The 18252-nt window shown below is 35.5% G+C and overlaps 1 protein-coding gene across 3 annotated transcripts; it reads left to right on the top strand.

Moving 5' to 3' along the window:
- Positions 1-8682: 8682 nt before the first annotated feature.
- Positions 8683-18018, top strand: LOC123564465 (beta-1,3-galactosyl-O-glycosyl-glycoprotein beta-1,6-N-acetylglucosaminyltransferase-like). 3 transcript variants are annotated; one of them, XM_053537086.1, is made up of 4 exons: positions 8683-9595; positions 10988-11990; positions 15166-15404; positions 15656-18018. In XM_053537086.1, exons 2-4 carry the CDS (start codon positions 11209-11211, stop codon positions 15976-15978), a joined length of 1344 nt encoding a protein of 447 aa, XP_053393061.1. In that variant the 5' UTR covers positions 8683-9595; positions 10988-11208; the 3' UTR covers positions 15979-18018. The 3 variants fall into 3 exon arrangements, with proteins under 3 accessions (XP_053393061.1, XP_053393060.1, XP_045214017.2); XM_053537085.1 differs by having other exon boundaries at positions 10784-11990; XM_045358082.2 differs by having other exon boundaries at positions 10776-11990.
- The last annotated feature ends 234 nt before the right edge of the window (positions 18019-18252 follow it).

Raw genomic sequence — 18252 nt, 5'->3', positions numbered from 1 at the left:
GACTTTTAAAGGAAATATAAATGCAACATTTTTGGCATTTTGTAAATACATGGCTATTTCACAAGGCTCGGAACTGGATTTTATGGTGATATTTCTTTCGAAGATATTTCTCGAGTGGCAGGTATGATTTTAGTTCTTACAAATTTCTATTGTGGCTTTATCAGTGTCATGACATGATGACAGAGGAAAAGTGTAGAGAGTGGTTACATCTTGGGTGCATTTAAGGTCCAGGTAACTTTTGCAGATATTTGTTTTTAATTAAGAGAAGATATGGTTTCTCGGAGATGTACTGGGAGATTGCTCGAATTCATTGAAATAGGTAAGTGGTGGTGGCAACAACAACAACAAAAGTGCATTGTAAAGTATTTATTTACAGCTATTTTCTTGCATTATTTTATTTCAGAATAGTGGAAAGTATTAACACCTCGTTTTTTCAGATTCTGTCGGTTATATAATGGCTTGTGCATTTTTCCCGGCCACTCGTTATTCCGCAACTCGAAAAAGTTTACTTTTAGTTATTTCGCAAAAGTCTGTTCAAGCTGAACACTGTATGCTTTGGACTGGTGATGTTGACCGTTATGGTTACGGATATTATAGATTATATGTTTGCCGGTAAACGTGTCAGATTGTCTGCACATCGTTTAGCATACTGGCTCTCAAATCCAGGAATTACATTATCACGGGAAATTCATGTGTCACATTTATGCCATAAAAATCTTTGTGTGAAGGCAACACATCTTTCATATGAGCCTGGTGTTGTTAATTACAGTAGGCAAGTATGTGCAGCTGAAGGAGAATGCACAGGTCACAGAGGGTATCCAAGATGTATCCTGCACTAGAAGGTATTAGTTGTATTTGACAGTTTAATCCTTCACTATGTTTAGTTTCTTGTTTCAATTTTTTTTTACTCCATCTTTAGTTCATGTTTCCTTATTTTAGCGGGTTTGCTTTCACCATTGTTTTTTAATGTTCACGCACGTAAACCGTAGTTGTGGTCCTGGCTCATTGATGATGTTGATGGGAGATCAGTGTACATGGATTTCAGATATACAGTGCGGAATAGTTTGCGTTTAAGGGAATATAATCTTGTTTGTTTATATTTTGTCGTTCTTTTTTTGCGTTGGTGGTATTCACGTTGTTCATCATACTTTTTTAGCCGTAGGCACATGCTGCTTCTCCCACGTGTCTTGATACCGACTGATTTAGCTAGAAGTATAGATGCTAGGCCGCTTCCCATAGTTCTTGAATGGGTGGCCGAATGGCATAGTGCTGGAAAGTTCCTGCTCCAACAGGTGAATTTTGGAGCATAGGTGTAGACTGTGGAGTGTAGCTTTTCACAGAGGTTGGTGTTACACAAGTGGTAAAGGCTTCTTAGCTCATTTTTATCTAGAAAAGATGAACACCAAATGGCAAAAAATTGGTATTGTAGCTCTTTAGGTGACTTGAGCAAACTGTTAAGTGTTGTGTCTACAATTTTTATGATGTCCACTGAAGCAGGGAACAATATTTTTATGCCCCCGAAGGGAGGCATATAGTTTTTGAACCGTCTGTCGGTCTGTCAGTCTGTCGGTCTGTCCGTAATTTCCGTGTCCGGTCCATATCTTTGTCATCGATGGATGGATTTTCAAATAACTTGGCATGAATGTGTACCACAATAAGACGAAGTGTCGCGCGCAAGACCCAGGTCTGTAGCTCAAAGATCAAGGTCACACTTAGACCTTAAAGGATAGTGCATTAATGGGCGTGTCCGGTCCATATCTTTGTCATCGATGGATCGATTTTCAAATAACTTGGCATGAATGTGTACCACAGTAAGACGACGTGTCGCGCGCAAGACCCAAGTCCGTAGCTCAAAGGTCAAGATCACACTTAGACGTTAAAGGATAGTGCATTGATGGGTGTGTCCGGTCCATATCTTTGTCATCCATGGATGGATTTTCAAATAACTTGGCATGAATGTGTACCACAGGAAGACGACGTGTCGCACGCAAGACCCAGGTCCGTAGCTCAAAGGTCAAGGTCACACTTAGACGTTAAAGGATAGTGCATTGATGGGCGTGTCCAGTCCATATCTTTGTCATCCATGGATGGATTTTCAAATAACTTGGCATGAATGTGTACGTGTCGCACGCAAGACCCAGGTCCGTAGCTCAAAGGTCAAGGTCACACTTAGGCGTTAAAGGTCATTTTTCATGATAGTGCATTGATGGGCGTGTCCGGTCCATATCTTTGTCATTCGTGCATGGATTTTAAAATAACTACACATGAATGTGTGACACAGTAGGACGACGTGTCGCGCGCAAGACCCAGCTCCGTAGGTCAAAGGTCCTAAACTCTAACATCGGCCATAACTATTCATTCAAAGTGCCATAGGGGGCATGTGTCATCCTATGGAGACAGCTCTTGTTTAGAGTTAAGCTGCCCTTTTCTACAAATTTTTAGGTTAGGTACTCTGTTCCATTCGCACCCTTGTGCGCACTGAAGTAGCCAGTTTTTGGGTATATGTGTTCTTGTCGTATTTTTTTCGGTATACTGCTGAGTTTGAGATTTTTTACGTGTTTATTTAAAGTCCTTTATTTGTGGATGAAACATTTGTAATGTTGAATGTTTGATTTCTTCTCTGTATTGTATTCCCTTAATGCCTTCGCAACTTGGGAGCTTGAGTCAGTAGTAACAGACCTAACTTTGATGTGACCTGCTTCGGAAATGTTTTAAAGGTTTTGGTGAAGGAGAGTACTTTCACTGGCTGAAATTGAAGCTTCTTTTCCATGCGGTGTTTATTAGTCCCATACTGGTTGAAAACCAGTTTTGGGGACTATAGGAATGCACTTTTCCGTCATTCCGTCATTCTGTCATTCCGTCCGTCCGCAATTTCGTGTCCGGTCCATAACTTTATTTATCCATGAAGGGATTTTATTATTACTTGGCACAAATGTTCCCCATGATAAGACGACGTGTCATGTGCAAAACCCGGACCCTTAGCTTAAAGATCAAGGTCACAATTGGAGGTCAAATGTCAACAGGGCTTTTTTCCTGTCCGGTCCATAACTCTCCCATCCATGAAGGGATTTTAATATCACTTGGCACAATTGTACCTCATAATAAGACGATGTGTCATGCACAACTTTCAGATCCCTAGCTCAAAGGTCAATGTCACACTTAGTAGTCAAATGTTAACATGGCATGAACAGGGTCTGTTTTGTGTCCGGTCCATAACTCTTTCATCCATGAAGGGATTTTATTATTACTTGACACAAATGTTCCCCATGATGTGTCGACGTGTCATGCGCAAAACCCGCACCCCTGACTCAAAGGTCAAGGTCACAATTGGAGGTCAAAGGTCAACAGGGCTTTTTTCCTGTCGGTCCATAACTCTCTCATCCATGAAGGGATTTTAATATCAATTGGCAAAATTGTGCGTCATAATAAGACGATGTGTCATGCACAACTTTCAGACCCCTAGCTCAAAGGTCAAGGTCACACTTAGTAGTCAGATGTTAACATGGCATGAACAGGGTCTGTTTCGTGTCCGGTCCATAACTCTGTCATTCGTTAAGGGATTTCAATATTACTTGGCACAGATGTTCTCCATGATGAGACAACGTGTCATGCGCAAATCCCGGAGCCCTTGCTCAAAGGTCAAGGTCATACTTAGAGGTCAAAGGTCTAATTCAAGAATGACTTTGCCTGGAGCATTTCTTCTTTATGCATGGAGGGATTTTAATGTAACTTGGCACAAATGTTCACCACCATAAGACACATTGTCTTGCGCCAGAACCAGGTCGCTAGGTCTAAGGTCAAAGTCATACTTAGAGGTCAAAGGTCAAATTCAAGAATGACTTTGTCCAGAGCATTTCTTCTTCATGCATGGAGAGATTTTGATGTAACTTGGCACAAATGTTCACCACCATGAGGCACACTTTTTAGCTCACCTGACACAAAGTGACAAGGTGAGCTTTTGTGATCACCCTTCGTCAAGTCGTCCGTCGTGTGTCCGTCCGTCCGTCCGTCCAACAATTTCTTGTCTGCACGATGGTGGTTTCATTTATGACTTTATTTTAACCAAATTTGCACACAACTTGTATCACCATAAGATCACGGTTCCTTTCTTGAACTGGCCAGATCCCATTATGGGACCCAGAGTTATGGCCCCTGAAAGGGCCAAAATTAGCTATTTTGACCTTGTCTGCACAATAGCAGCTTTATTTATGATTTGATTTTTACCAAACTGGCACACAACTTGTATCACTATAAGATCTTAGTTCCTTTCTTGAACTGGCCAGATTCCATTATGGGTTCCAGAGTTATGGCCCCTGAAAGGCCCAAAAATAGCTATTTTAGACCTTGTCTGCACAATAGCAGTTTCATTTATGATTTTTTTTTAACCAAACTTGCACACAATTTGTATCACCATAAGATCTCGTCTCCTTTCTTGAACTGGCGAGATTCCATTATGGGTTCCAGAGTGATGGCCCCTGAAATGGCCAGAATTAGCTATTTTGACCTTGTCTGCACAATAGCAGCTTCATTTATGATTTGAATTTAATCAAACTTGCACAAAACTTGTGTCACCATAAGATCTCGGTTCCTTTCTTGAACCGGCTAGATCCCATAATGGGTTCCAGAGGTATGGCCCCTGAAAATGCCAAAATTAGCTATTTTGACCTTGTCTGCACAATAGCAGCTTCATTTATGATTTGATTTTAACCAAACTTGCACACAACTTGTATCACCACAAGATCTTGCTTCCTTTCTTCAACTGGCCAGATTCCATCATGGGTTCCAGAGTTATGGCCCCTTGAAGGTCCAAAATTGGCTATTTGCAATAAACAGACTTCATTTATGGTTTTATTTGATACAAACTTCCAAAATACCTTCAACAACAAGAAATCTTGGATTCCATGACAAATCAGATCCAATCATAGGTTCCAGAGTTATTTTATATCTGATTATCTCCCCTGATTGTAATCAAAATGGATTTATATCAGTAAGTACTTACAGGACTTATTTGAAATTTCATTATTGTTATTAGTTGGACTGAGACAATCAGGATAGATAACTATGGACTGATTTTATGTCAAATTGCCTCCCTTTATTTCAAATTAAAATTGTTATATCTCCATAACTAATGAAGATACTGATCTGAAATTTCATTTATGTCAACAGATTTATTTGGCAGATCCTTCTTTTGTCCACTTACAATATTTATTTTTTTAATTACTTCCCTTTTACGTTACTATAAATAGCTTATTTTTAGTAACTTTTTTATTATTGGCCGTAGGGAAAACACGAGACCAGTTTTCTGTGGTACAACATGGATGGTACCTCCAATTTTTAGGTGTATTTTAACATATCTATACCTTGTAAGATTTTTTTTCTTTTTGGTTAAATTTCTTCCCTTTGTTGTTCCTGTCCTTTGGACTTAGATATTTTTTCTGAGGACCTTCTTGTCCTCAAGTGCAATGATAACAGGTGAGCGATAAAGGGGCCATCATGGCCCTCTTGTTTAGAATTACGTCCCTTTGTTTTTACTATAAATAGATTACATTGTAACTTTTTAATTACTGGCTGTAGAGAAAAATCGAGACCACTTTTCTGTGGTACAACATGCATGTTACATCCAATATTTAGGTGTATTTTGATCTATCTCTACCTGGTAAAGATTTTCTTGTGGACTTACATTTTATAATTTTTTTTTTTTTTTTTTTTTTTTTTTTTAGGATTAATTCACTTTGTTGTTACTTGTTACTATAAATAACTTTTATGATAACATTTTGTATAATAGGCCAAAAAAAATCCAAATGAAAACAACTGTACGTTTTTATATATGCAAATTTTAATCCAAGTGCTTTGTTATTTATATTGTATATATAGTACAATATTGTTTATACATCATTGACAGATATCATTTTATTATGTTATACTGCAGTAGAGAAAATTAGGTGCCTTCCAGTAGGGGACTCTGTATTGCAGGGCAATACTTCATTCACTTGTTTGCAACTGCAATACTGAGGACATGTTTCTTTAAACTTGTATGCTCAATGTGTGGAGAAAAACTCTGCTGGGCCTTCTCACTTCCGGCCTGAGATCTACTAGAGAAAGAAGTATCATACTGGGTGTCAACAGATTTTTCTTTTCCTGCAAGAGATATGATTCTTGCAAGGTATCTTTGATTTGATGTAATTTGTTTCTTGTTTATCTGTGTTGCAGTATCACTTAGAACATTTAATTTACTCTGTAGGGTATTTCGATTCGGTGTTTTGATATTTAGGCATGATAGCACAAGAAGAACATCTGACGGGCAGTAGAAGCATTTCATTCAGTGCACCGGCCGGGGGACCACGAGACTTCTTTACTTTCTCGGACATGTTAATCTCTCCGGATGAGAAGTGACAGTGGTGACAATTCACTGACATGGTTATGCAAAGTCCAGTTCTGTCGGTTATTTGTCGGTTATTTGTGTTTCTAGGTGTGGTTGATCACATATGTGTCCGTTCAAGGATTTTACAAGTTCTTGTAGATTTGAAATATTTATAATAACATTTTCATCAGATTTATTTCTATCGTTATCATTGTCTTTTTCAGGTTTTGGTCTCAGTCTGTATGGTAGTGTCAAGTCAGGATTGTCATCTCTAGATATATGCAGTATTTCCTGTGCCTCTGAGTTGCTTAAGCGCTGCGTAAAAGTTTCTACCTGGTCTTGTCCAGAAGTTAACACCTCTGCCTGTTCACAAGGTTTGTGTCTGTTTTTGTATAGTTGATTGCCTATCTTGAAGCTTTTAGCAACTTGTAGCTTTTCCTTCTCTTATCGGCATATTTGTAGCTTCTTTTACTTGTAGATCCTTTAAGAATGACTGTTCAGCATATAATCCAAACTTCTTAACACAAAGTGATGGCTAAACTGTGATTATCCAGAAATATTAAGGCAAGTAACTATATGATTTTGTTTTTAAATGTTACACACTTTTTGTTGCAATGTTCAGAAATGACCAGGCAGGAGAAAAAGTATGTACTTATCAGCTTGTTTGATATCAGATTTCAGCCTTAATGACAAACTGGAAAGGGGCATATGTCTCTCATCAAGAATGGACTTTTGCAGGTAGGTAAAAGAAATTTGCACAAATTGTCTCCCTTTCACTGAGGACTATGTTTCACTTATGTAGGAATTGGCATCCTTTGGGTCACTGAAAAAGTATGTACTTATCAGCTTGTTGGATATCAGATTTCAGCCTTAATGACAAACTGGAAAGGGGCATATGTCTCTCATCAAGAATGGACTTTTGCAGGTAGGTAAAAGAAATTTGCACAAATTGTCTCCCTATCACTGAGGACTATGTTTCACTTATGTAGGAATTGGCATCCTTTGGTTCACTGAAAAAGTATGTACTTATCAGCTTGTTGGATATCAGATTTCAGCCTTAATGACAAACTGGAAAGGGGCATATGTCTCTCATCAAGAATGGACTTTTGCAGGTAGGTAAAAGAAATTTGCACAAATTGTCTCCATTTCACTGAGGACTATGTTTCACTTATGTAGGAATTGGCATCCTTTGGTTCACTGAAGAGGTACAGTTTTCATTTATATATACATTTGCTGATATTAATTGTATTTTTAATTAGTATTATATATCAGATAAGTAATATTTACTTATTGTATGTAAGGTAATATGAAAAAGTACTTGTAACCAGGGGCGGCTTTTTGTGACCTTGCGGACTTGAAGTACTGTTAGTCTTGGGTAAGCTGTGCTGCTTTTAATTCTGTTCCTCAAGTATGAAGGGCTGTGCACAATGCTAATACAGAACATGTATGGCCATCATGTATTAGTAGGTAAGTCTTTTTTAATGTCGGAAAAATAGATGCAGCAAGACAGAGGGTGTGTAAAATGTGGCCAAATCCACAATATTATAGACATTGTTTGGACATGTGCAATTTGCAAGAAGAACAAAGCATTGTTTAGATACTGGTAAGATTTTATTTGTCATAGATCATTTTCTTAGAATCAGGTGCCAAACTGTCCATGGAGATGCATGGCTTGGTCCTTAAGGTAGCAGTTGGTAGTTTCCAGCCACAGATTCGAATTGCCCAGGGTCAAAATCTGTCATTAGAGATAAAACCTTGAAGTGAAGGCTGTTTTGATGTTTGAAATATTTGTTAATGTGAGTTTTTGATTAACAAATGTAAGAATGGTATGTTGCAGAAATTCTGGCAGATGCGAATGTAAGCTTGATGGCATTATTTTCGTATAACTGCTTGAAATGCGTTCAGCATTCAGCTTCTCGTGAACTGTCAAATATCATATAAGCCTCACACAGTTGAAAATAGTGAAAAAAGTAATCGGTTGACAGGTATTTTTGTCCAGGTCTGCAAGTAATACTTGAAACTGGGTACAGAATGCATGTGGCAATTTGGCTCTATAATTTCCCCTAACACTTTAAGGCCACTTTGAGAAATGACTAATTTGGGCTGAAATGTCATGTATTTTCGCGGGGTGAAATTATCTTTCAGGTGGCTTGTGGATTTAAAAATCTATGCTTTGTATGAAGTTTACTATGTATTTTATTTCTTTTTCAAGTAAGATGTAAACAGGTATCTTTTTATTTTCAGGTCTGCATCTCGTAAGAAATCAGAAGCCGTACGACTTTGGTACATCGCTCGGAAGTCCGAAGTAGTAGAAAAAACCGGCATCTGCTACCTAAATACATCTAGTATCCAAGTTATATCACTATAAACAATTCTAATTTATTTCTTAATTCAATATGGTGGAGTTTTCCGAATTAAATGTGAAAAATATTTTTAAAAAATGGTATATCCAGAAATAAAACTTCTACATTTGTTTCCTGATGACGTTGTCGCAGCAGTAAATGATTTAGAAATGATTTAGAAAAAGCACATTAAACAATGGCTGATTTTTGCAAAACATACATTTTCCAAATAATGCTTGTAATTATTTTGCCAATACCGTTTTAGGTAGCTTGGAGAGCGTAGCTTTACGGATATGTGTGTTTTGACATTATCTAGACAATAACGCCTTCAGTTAATGTGCAATGTCCAAGTTATATATATATTTGTACAAGTAATGCCAAACTGAAGTGGAAATAATAGTTCTTGAACCGTAGTTTCAGTAAAAAAATGCCATTTACAGTTTTGTTGCGATTGTTATCTTTATGCAAAAAATTAATCCTTAATTTCAAATAAACATCATGTTTCCTCAGCATTTTATGATTTTGCTCTCTTCCCCAAAATTTTGAACCTTCTATTTAAGAAATAATTCAAGAAAATATGTGCTAAAATATACTGTTGCCTTTTAAGAATATTACACATATCTGATTTGGTACTGAAGAATAATTATACGCTCATGAATAGAAAATTGATGAACAAGGGCTTCGCTGATATGCGAATTGCTTGATGTAATAGATATTGGAAAGTATGGACAACTGGACAAAATATGTTAGGAATGTTGTTTGTTGTTTGTCTTGTTTTCTTTTGTTAGAAAAGTTTATTATTGATTAAACGGTGACAGTTTGTCGTTTCCGTATATACTGTTACTGGGTTTGTGAAAATGGCTTTGATGGATATTTCCGAGAAAAATATATTGTAAGTGCTTCATGTTTACTTTAAAATATTTTAAGCATAGCTCGTGTTTACCATTGAGAGTATTTCGGTTTAAGGTAAAGAAAGCAAATGAATGTGTGCTGTAACGCGTTCAATGAGTTATATTCATATGAAATTCTAATATGATTTCTCTAACATTATTCTTGTATCAATTTGTGAAATAAAAAAATATATAACTAATTTGTTTTATTTTGTTCTTTGGTTTAGTGCCATTTGTCAACAGTATTTCAGTTATACAGATTTGCGAAGTCCCTGTTGAGGTAACAGGGCGGGCATATGTTGAAGTTAAAAAGTCTAGAGAAGTACGTAAATACCGTATCCAAATAAAACACCTTGTCAGAGATGTTTAGCTTAGAAAAGTACTATCCCTACAAACAGCCGCGTTTCCAGGCACGAACCAGTCCCACGTTTCGTACAGCAATTCAAATGCGAAAATACCTTGTGTCCGTTTTGTAGGTCTTATGAAATGCATATGCAGTAAACATTTGTCGCGTAAAAGACCAAACTATTGTATTTTGTCAGTAAAAATGATATAGAAAAATTTTCGACGTATTGTGAGCATTTGAAAACACTATTACTAAATTCAGTTTCGGGTGTCACTATTTCTTAGCAACTTGCGATATGTACTTTGCTATATCTAGTCTGTGTTCTACCTTTAATTTGATAGGCAGGTAGGCAGGCAGAAAGGCTGCTTGCGGGCTGGTAGTACAGTAAAATAGTGACGGTAGGGTGCAATAGAGTCATTCTACTTGCCTACTATTGACATTCTAAAGTCGCTATTTTATTAATCTACCACTCTAATTTTACTACATCCTACCATCGCATTGATTTTTGTAGTGTGTCATCTGCTTTTTATCACAAAGACAGAGGGCATTTGTAGAATAGTAGGATGTTAGGATGAAAATTAAAGGATATTATTATGGCAATATTTAATCCTGTCATTCTATTATAGCAGTTTTACTGCCATCCTCATCCTCCTGTCCTACCACTCAACTGCTTTAATTTCATTTAAACCAAATTTCAAGTTCAGAGCAGCCTGAAATTCGGCATTACTGTCAATAAATGGATTTTTGAATTTAACAAATTTCAGAATTACTGAACAATTTTGGCTCACAACATACTGCCTGTTCAACCTTGGAATTTCAATTAATTTGTTCTTAAGTATTTCAGGGCTGGTGGAACATCACACTGTCACACTATCATTTCAAAGGTCGGTATCATTTAAAGTGTTTGCAGTCTCAATAATAGATCGGAATGAATATCGGTTCTTACGACAGAATTCTCAGCGCTAGTTCGACAATTATTAAAATCAGAGCTGGTTCGTTAAACACTTACACTTTATTATTTTTCTTTGTATATGTGTGGTGGAGACAGGACCAAATCCGTGTATTACGTCTGGTAAATGATTAAGATGCCGGTCAGGAAACATGTAATGCGCTTCAAGACGATGGGATTGTAGCTGACTTTTAATTTCTCTTACCCACTATCGCCTTATTACCAACATTAGGGTTAAACGAAGCATACTCCTTGCTTGAAATTTTCCTAATTTTAATGCTTATCGAATTTCCTTAGTATCAGAAATCGAAAAAAAACATATGAAGGACTCGCTTCGTACGCTGACAGCTCTATGTTTTTCCACAATATGTGCCTTGTACTTAAACTATGTTTCAATAACTAACAAAAGCTTAGTAAGCGGCTCTGCTATTGAAGCAAGAACGAAATTCAATCTGACAGACAAGACAATATTTGAGTTGAGAGAGGACGTACTATACCGTCATCAGGTGTTCATGGAAAACTATAGACCAATTAGAAATTCTGCTGGTATAAGCTGCGCTAGAATAGTCAACAAAGATCAAAAAGAGATAACAAAATCCAAGCAGTTCATGATAAAATCATCAAATATAAGTATGGACTATTATTTAAAGATGACAGACAACTGCCATTTATTTCGTGCTTCCAGGGGCTATATTGACCATCCACTTTCTAAGATGGAATATGAATTCCCAATGGCCTTTTCAATTCTGGTTTACAGAGATATTGAACAAGTTGAAAGACTCCTACGTTTAATATACAGACCGCACAATTTTTACTGCATACATTTGGATAACAAAATGAAAACAGCTGAGAAGGAAACCTTCCAGAAGATAGCAAATTGTTTGAACAACGTGTTTATCGTTAAAGAACCAGTCAATGTAACATGGGGAGAATTTTCACTTTTAGAGGCAGAGCTGCTGTGCATGAGAATACTTGGGCCCTATAAACAATGGAAATATTATATCAACCTTACCGGACAAGAATTTCCATTGAAAACTAACCGCCAGCTAGTTGCTATCCTAAAAGTCTTAGACGGTGCAAACGTTGTTTACGGATCTTTAAAGTAAGACTGCACTTTATTTCTATTGCCAATTAAAGTTAAAAAGATTTTGCAATGTTTTATTGATTCAGATTGCATAATCAACGCATCTTAACTTTTTTGAATATATGGCTACATATATGCCGCACTAAGCGGATGGTATCATCTGTCCCACATTACACGGTATGGCTCCGTTGACCCTGCATTAGAAACTACATTCCCGTTTACCGTTTTACAGATAATAATTCCTGTATGTTTCCGCATTACACGTGTGTTTCCATTTTACAGTATAATATGGGTAATTACATTTATCCTGATTCCACTTGTTCCACATTGCACGGATGGTTCCATTTATTCTGCATTATATGATCCTTTTCAATTATCATGCATTACATGGTTGGTTCCATTATTTTCGCATTACAATGATGGATATTTTTATTCATGTACTCGAATTGCATCATTTAGGTTATGAGGTTAGAAAATAGCTATGTCGCGAGGTCAAACCATAAAAGACTATTGTATTATATACTTGGGCCTCATAAATCTTTGTCAGAATGTTTTCCAATATAAAACAAGGAAATTCATTGATGCAAGCATCAAAGACGCCGCCAAGTGTTGTGTCTAAAGTACATTTTTTGCAATATGAGAAATCACCTAATTATTAGTTTGGTTAGTCTGACTGGTTACAAATTATCAACATTAGCACATAATGCAATATATGTTAAAAGCATAAAAAATAAGCATGATAGAAAAGTATTACCATGCAATACAAATCCTCTACCTGCAATGACATTGACATTGCGAGTATGTGGTCCCATTACATACAAAATTAAAGTAATTATTTCACCAACTAAGGTCAGCACATGTGAAAAGTTCTTATATACAGGAGTATGTGTATGAAGTTTCACAGAAATGCAGTTTGTTGGGAAATGAGGAAATGTTGAAAGATAATTATTTCAAAGTTGTGGTTCACAGAAACCATTATTTTTATTATCATATAATGTAATGGGTGTTTTCTATTCACTGATGAAGATTCGTGGTCCTTAGTCACCTACATTATAGATTTCAGAATGCAGATTATACAGTTTCCGTTGCCAAAACAACCAAATATTTTGTCCAAGAAAAGAATGATATAACATGAATAATCTCTATATTGCCCCTATTCACAAAGCAAATGTCATGAATCTTTCTTATATACTTTTGGAATATCATAGAATTCATTTTTTTGGCCAACGGTAAACTTGATTCAAATCTAATATTACAAGAAATTTAGCAAGCATAATAATCCGCTGCCAAAGTGTAAAAAATGTTTTAATGAAAATCTTTTTTTTAAGTTGGGCAGGAATGGACAGATACAAAAACAGACTATCTATAAAAGTAAAAGAAAAAGAAACAAGTAACAAGATATAATACGACCAGAGCAACTGACTAGTCATATAAAATTAATGAAAATATAAATTCAACAAAGAAATCTATTTGAAAGTCACTGATGCTTTGATAAGTTATGGTCCCATGGCTTTTGATATTTCGATCAAACCACATTTTAAAGAAGTATTAACTTGTCACTGACAAATTCAGCCAAATGATGGCCCTTTATTGCACACCTTAGTTGACAGTGAATATCTGTAAACAATAAGTATATGACACATAAGCAAAAAAAAGTCAAAGGTTAGAATCAAGATGAGTTTATGAAATATTTAGAAATATTCTGACCAGTTGTACATGTGGTCACAATTGAGAAACTCTATGCTTCAAAGTTAAGGTAGCCATAACAATTATATAAATATACAATTGTAAAATGAATCTGCAAAAATGTGCGCATTCTGACATTACAGCACTGTAATCAATAAAGAAAATAAGACAAAAGATTAAAAATAAGTTAACATATATATATGCTTATTGATTCCTTTATTTAATTTTTTAATACGTTTTTTCAAGGAATTTTATGTAGGCAAAGTGTAATTTTCCGTATTTTTATTTTTTTGATATTCTCTTCGAAGTTTACTGAAAGGTTATTGTAAAATGCATGAACGCTCACTTGTCCGCAATGCACGCGTTGCAGTATGGTATATCTGCGGTGTGTTCTATTTATAGAAAATTAAATAGGTAAGTAGGTCATGCTAAGGTCAGAAATAGAAAACTTGACTTACAGAGTAACCTCCCTTTTCAATAAGTCGGATCAACATTTTGACGAAATTGTAAATAAAAAAATATTTTCTGCTCTACAAATAAGGAGAGGAAAGACAGATAACATTGTTTTATATCACATAATAAATTGCATTACATACATCTCTTATGTTTTCTTTTTTGCCATTTTTTTTGTTTATTCACTAAAATCTATCGTGCAATATCGAGGGTCCTTTTACAAACTATTCACTGTGTTCAGTTTATCATTCCGAAACTATTCATTACCATCTTTACAGGGTCCAAAATAAAAGTGTATCCCATATACTCGACACCGCCTCCTGGCGGCGTCGAACTATGTCATGTTCAAAATAATATTATCTGAGGTCAATTTTTTAAGATATGTCACTTGTTAAAGTCTTGGTTCGATACACAGTAGTTATACCGAAAATGATCGAAATTTTCAATACGGAAAATGATCGCAATTTTCAAATCGGGTTGATTTTATTTGTACCTCATGTTTTGCTGCCGCCGTTACATGGCTTGTCCATATATCAATATTGTTTTCGCACGACTCCAAACTTCAAACGTAACTACTGTATGTGTATTGGCATTTGCCGTCTCTGGCTGTCTAAAGTCAAGGAATGAGCTTTGTATTACTAGACGATAAAATATCACACATGCTATAGTTCAGTTGTTTAATGACAATGAATTTAGTTTTATAAAGGAATGAATATATGGGCAACAAATATAAACAATTTTAATAATAATTTTTTGTTTGGTTTTTCCTGATATTTGTCTCATAAAAATGTATTCGCCTTTACAAACATCAAGCGCGTTTCTTTCTGCTAACGCAATATCATGTCCATGTCTTAATGTCTCGTTTCAGTGCAGATAAGTATGCACGTTTAAAATAAAGAATACTGCAATTGAAACTATTGACAATGCTGGCTACATTACTCATTGATTAATTCATAGATCGTTGCATACCTATTTTATCATACCATTTTTTACTAAAATCTCTAAATCTAAAAATTGTCATGGGACTAACATGTTATATCACACTATCCTTCAGAGCGTTTGAACACTATCGTAGACGCTGGTCTATGGTTAAAGCGCCACCACCTGGTAACATTACATTAGTCAAAGGATCAATGCATGTTGCTGCTAATAGGCATTTTGTCGAATTCTGCCTTCACGACCCAGTGTCACTTAAATTCATAGAGTGGTTAAAAGAAACAAGGATTCCAGATGAGTCTTTCTTCTCTTCATTAAATTATAATCCACAGTTGGGAATACCCGGATCTTTTCTCGGTAAGTGTTAAAACGTGATAAATTGAATGTTTAAGACACATACAGCATATAACATTGTGTAGGTTAAGTTTCGACATGTTTTCCGAGTTGTCCCGCTATCAAAGGGATTGTTTTAAAATGGTCTACGTTTTCGGAGAATTTGTTCTACTTAAATGTTATTAGATCAAATAAATTTCTAACATTTTGAGATGTTTTAAAAAATTATAATTTTTAGTTTTGTTAACAATATGAACATATATAATTCGTTTTAGGAGAACCAGAGGAATACTGTTTGAAGCCGTTTTTCCTCCGTTACGTCATCTGGCAGTTTAAAGGTTATCATGATCATGTTAAAACCTGCTATGGAAAATTCGTAAGACAAGTGTGTGTACTTGGAGTTGAGGATCTACCCAGCGCGTACACTAGTGTTGGACTGTTTGCTAATAAGTTTTACCTTGATTTTGAACCTATAGCTCTTGACTGTTTAGAAGAGCTGCTGTATGAAAGAACATGGAAAGAGTATCTCGAAGACATTTCTATAGATACGTCTTATTATAGTCATTTAGACTACGCCAAACTGCAGTTAAAGCCATGACACTCATTTCGTTTATGAATACCTTTTAACTTATAAATTGTTCGTTGATAATGTCACACAAGTGATCTATATGTTTTTCCTATATTTTAGTTGTTTCTGTGACTGTCGGTTTATTATCGATTTTGTAGAAAAATTAACTATTGGTGAGTGCATAAAAATTGTATGTTATCGGCGTTTTACATAGAAATGTTTCTGGGTTTTATGGATGTTAGAAATTTACGCCATCATCTGTTAATTTATTTAACTTTTTTATATTATAGAACAAAGAAATATGCAGGGTTAGACACAGTAAGGACTTCCTGTGTAAGACAGGATTTTCGCAAACCCGAGGGGCAGCGTGGAATGGAAAGCCGAGTGCTAGCGATGTTTTTTTTTTTTTCCAAACTGTCCCGAAAGTTGGGAAAGCACCTGCTTTACTCAGACAGTCAAGTTAGATCATTTTTCTTGCCTACCGTTGATATTATTGCAATATTTTCAGAGACATTTCAAATTAAAGATAATTCTACGTAGTATTACTGTACGACGTGTTATTTTTAGCTGTTTAAATTTCAAGCCTCCATAAGCGGTTAATTTTTTTATTTCTGTTTGTAATAAGGGATGTTTTTGACATTCTGTACTGTACAATTTTGAAGTCAGTTATGCAATGGTCGTTTCCAAGATGTGAGTATTTCAAGGCTGTTTTCTGCTGACCAAAATGTTTTGATGATCATTTTTTCGTATTCAGCTCTGTTGTAATGTAAGTGTATGTTGAAAAATGTTATATTCTTATAAAGTTGTGAAGACGGTCAGGTATGACTAAAATTTATTTAGATTGGAGGCTGTCAGGGTGTTGAACAGTCTGCCAGATGATATTAGGATCATTGGCTGCGTGAGAATGATGACTTGTCCGCACCTGGACTGGCCCAAGATGTTAATGCGCCATGTGTTTATAGTTTCTGCCCTGGACTGGTCCCAAATGTTAATGTGCCATGTGTTTATAGTTTCTGCAGAAGTTGCTTCCCCTGTGTTTCTTAGTTTTTGTTTTAGTTTCTTTTTGTGCTTTGCCTGCTTTATTTCTGTGTTTGTAATCATTCTTCTCTCTTTTTGTAGTTTTAGCTTAGTTATTAGCAATTGTATGCTGGTAATGCCAATGTATTTTTATTTTCTTAGAGTCAGTTATGTTTTAAATTGTATTAAGGTGCTTTACCGTGTATGTCATTTTTTTCTTTTATTTAGAGTCAGCTATGTTTTATGTTGTTTTAAGGTGCTTTAATAATGTATGTAATAAATTGTAATTTCTTCTTATTTTCTTAGTGTCAGCTATGTTTTATGTTGCTTTAAATGTGCTTCAACACGTACGCAATTTCTTACAGCTGTTTTACTTATGTTGACATTATTTACATGTGTTTGTCGGAAAATAGCGTTAAGCTAATGTTATATGTTGTACTTATCAGGTGTTCAATAACATTTATGGACACCGGGATATGTTGCCAAGGACGAGTTCATTTGTTAAATAAATTTTCTTGTTCCTTGTATGTTCTTGAAGATACTCTTCGATCAGCAAAACCCAGGGCGTAGTGTATGGTCAGATAGGTGTATCATTACTCAATTTAGATATTACAACTAAAATTGTCACATACATGGGTCAGTATGTTTATGCGAGTATCATCGACATACTCTAGTTTGTCATAGAGTACCATGCTTAGTTTGAAATGATTAAAAATGTTAGACGTTTTTCTTTTATAAACTGTTAATTGTGCAACATATGGAATAGTACAATAGTGATATTTTGAATCACAGCCATTTATCTAACATTATCAAATATGATTCTACGTTTTAACGTTTTGTATTAGAGTTTTGATAACTAAATGAACTATTAATTGCAAACATTGGCTCAATTAAAATAACTGTAGATGCAATATCACAAGCATTTTTTGAAATCCTTTCTCATAGATTAACAAATGTTTCTACTAGGCATTCGAATTGATAATACAGACTTCAAGTTTCCGCACTGTTTTTAAATACACTTGTAGCTAACTGCATCAAAATTCACAGTCTGAAAACGGTAATGAAAGGATCATTTTCTGTATCAAAGAAATAAATGTTATTTTATCTGACAAAAATGATCTTGTGTAAAATATTTGGGAAAACTGGAGATGACTCCGCGAAAACTTCATTGCAGGCTTAGGTGACTAGGAACTTCCCATCGTTTTCAAGTTAAGCAGTACTTTACAGCTATGCATAAAAAACTCATGCCTAATCACTGCCGATGGATTTGGGATACGCTTTTTGAAA

Source organism: Mercenaria mercenaria, chromosome 2 (genome assembly GCF_021730395.1).
Source record: "Mercenaria mercenaria strain notata chromosome 2, MADL_Memer_1, whole genome shotgun sequence".
Lineage (NCBI taxonomy): Eukaryota > Metazoa > Mollusca > Bivalvia > Venerida > Veneridae > Mercenaria > Mercenaria mercenaria.
The sequence above is the reverse complement of the archived record's forward strand: the minus strand, read 5'-3'. Positions and strand labels throughout refer to the sequence as shown.

Bases quoted from the DNA above. Each gene is read 5' to 3' on its own strand.
- LOC123564465 (XM_053537086.1), top strand. From the start codon at position 11,209: ATGAAGGACTCGCTTCGTACGCTGACAGCTCTATGTTTTTCCACAATA. The intron at 11,991-15,165 runs GTAAGACTGCAC...ACTATCCTTCAG, and splicing joins GTTGTTTACGGATCTTTAAA to AGCGTTTGAACACTATCGTA. The intron at 15,405-15,655 runs GTAAGTGTTAAA...AATTCGTTTTAG, and splicing joins AATACCCGGATCTTTTCTCG to GAGAACCAGAGGAATACTGT.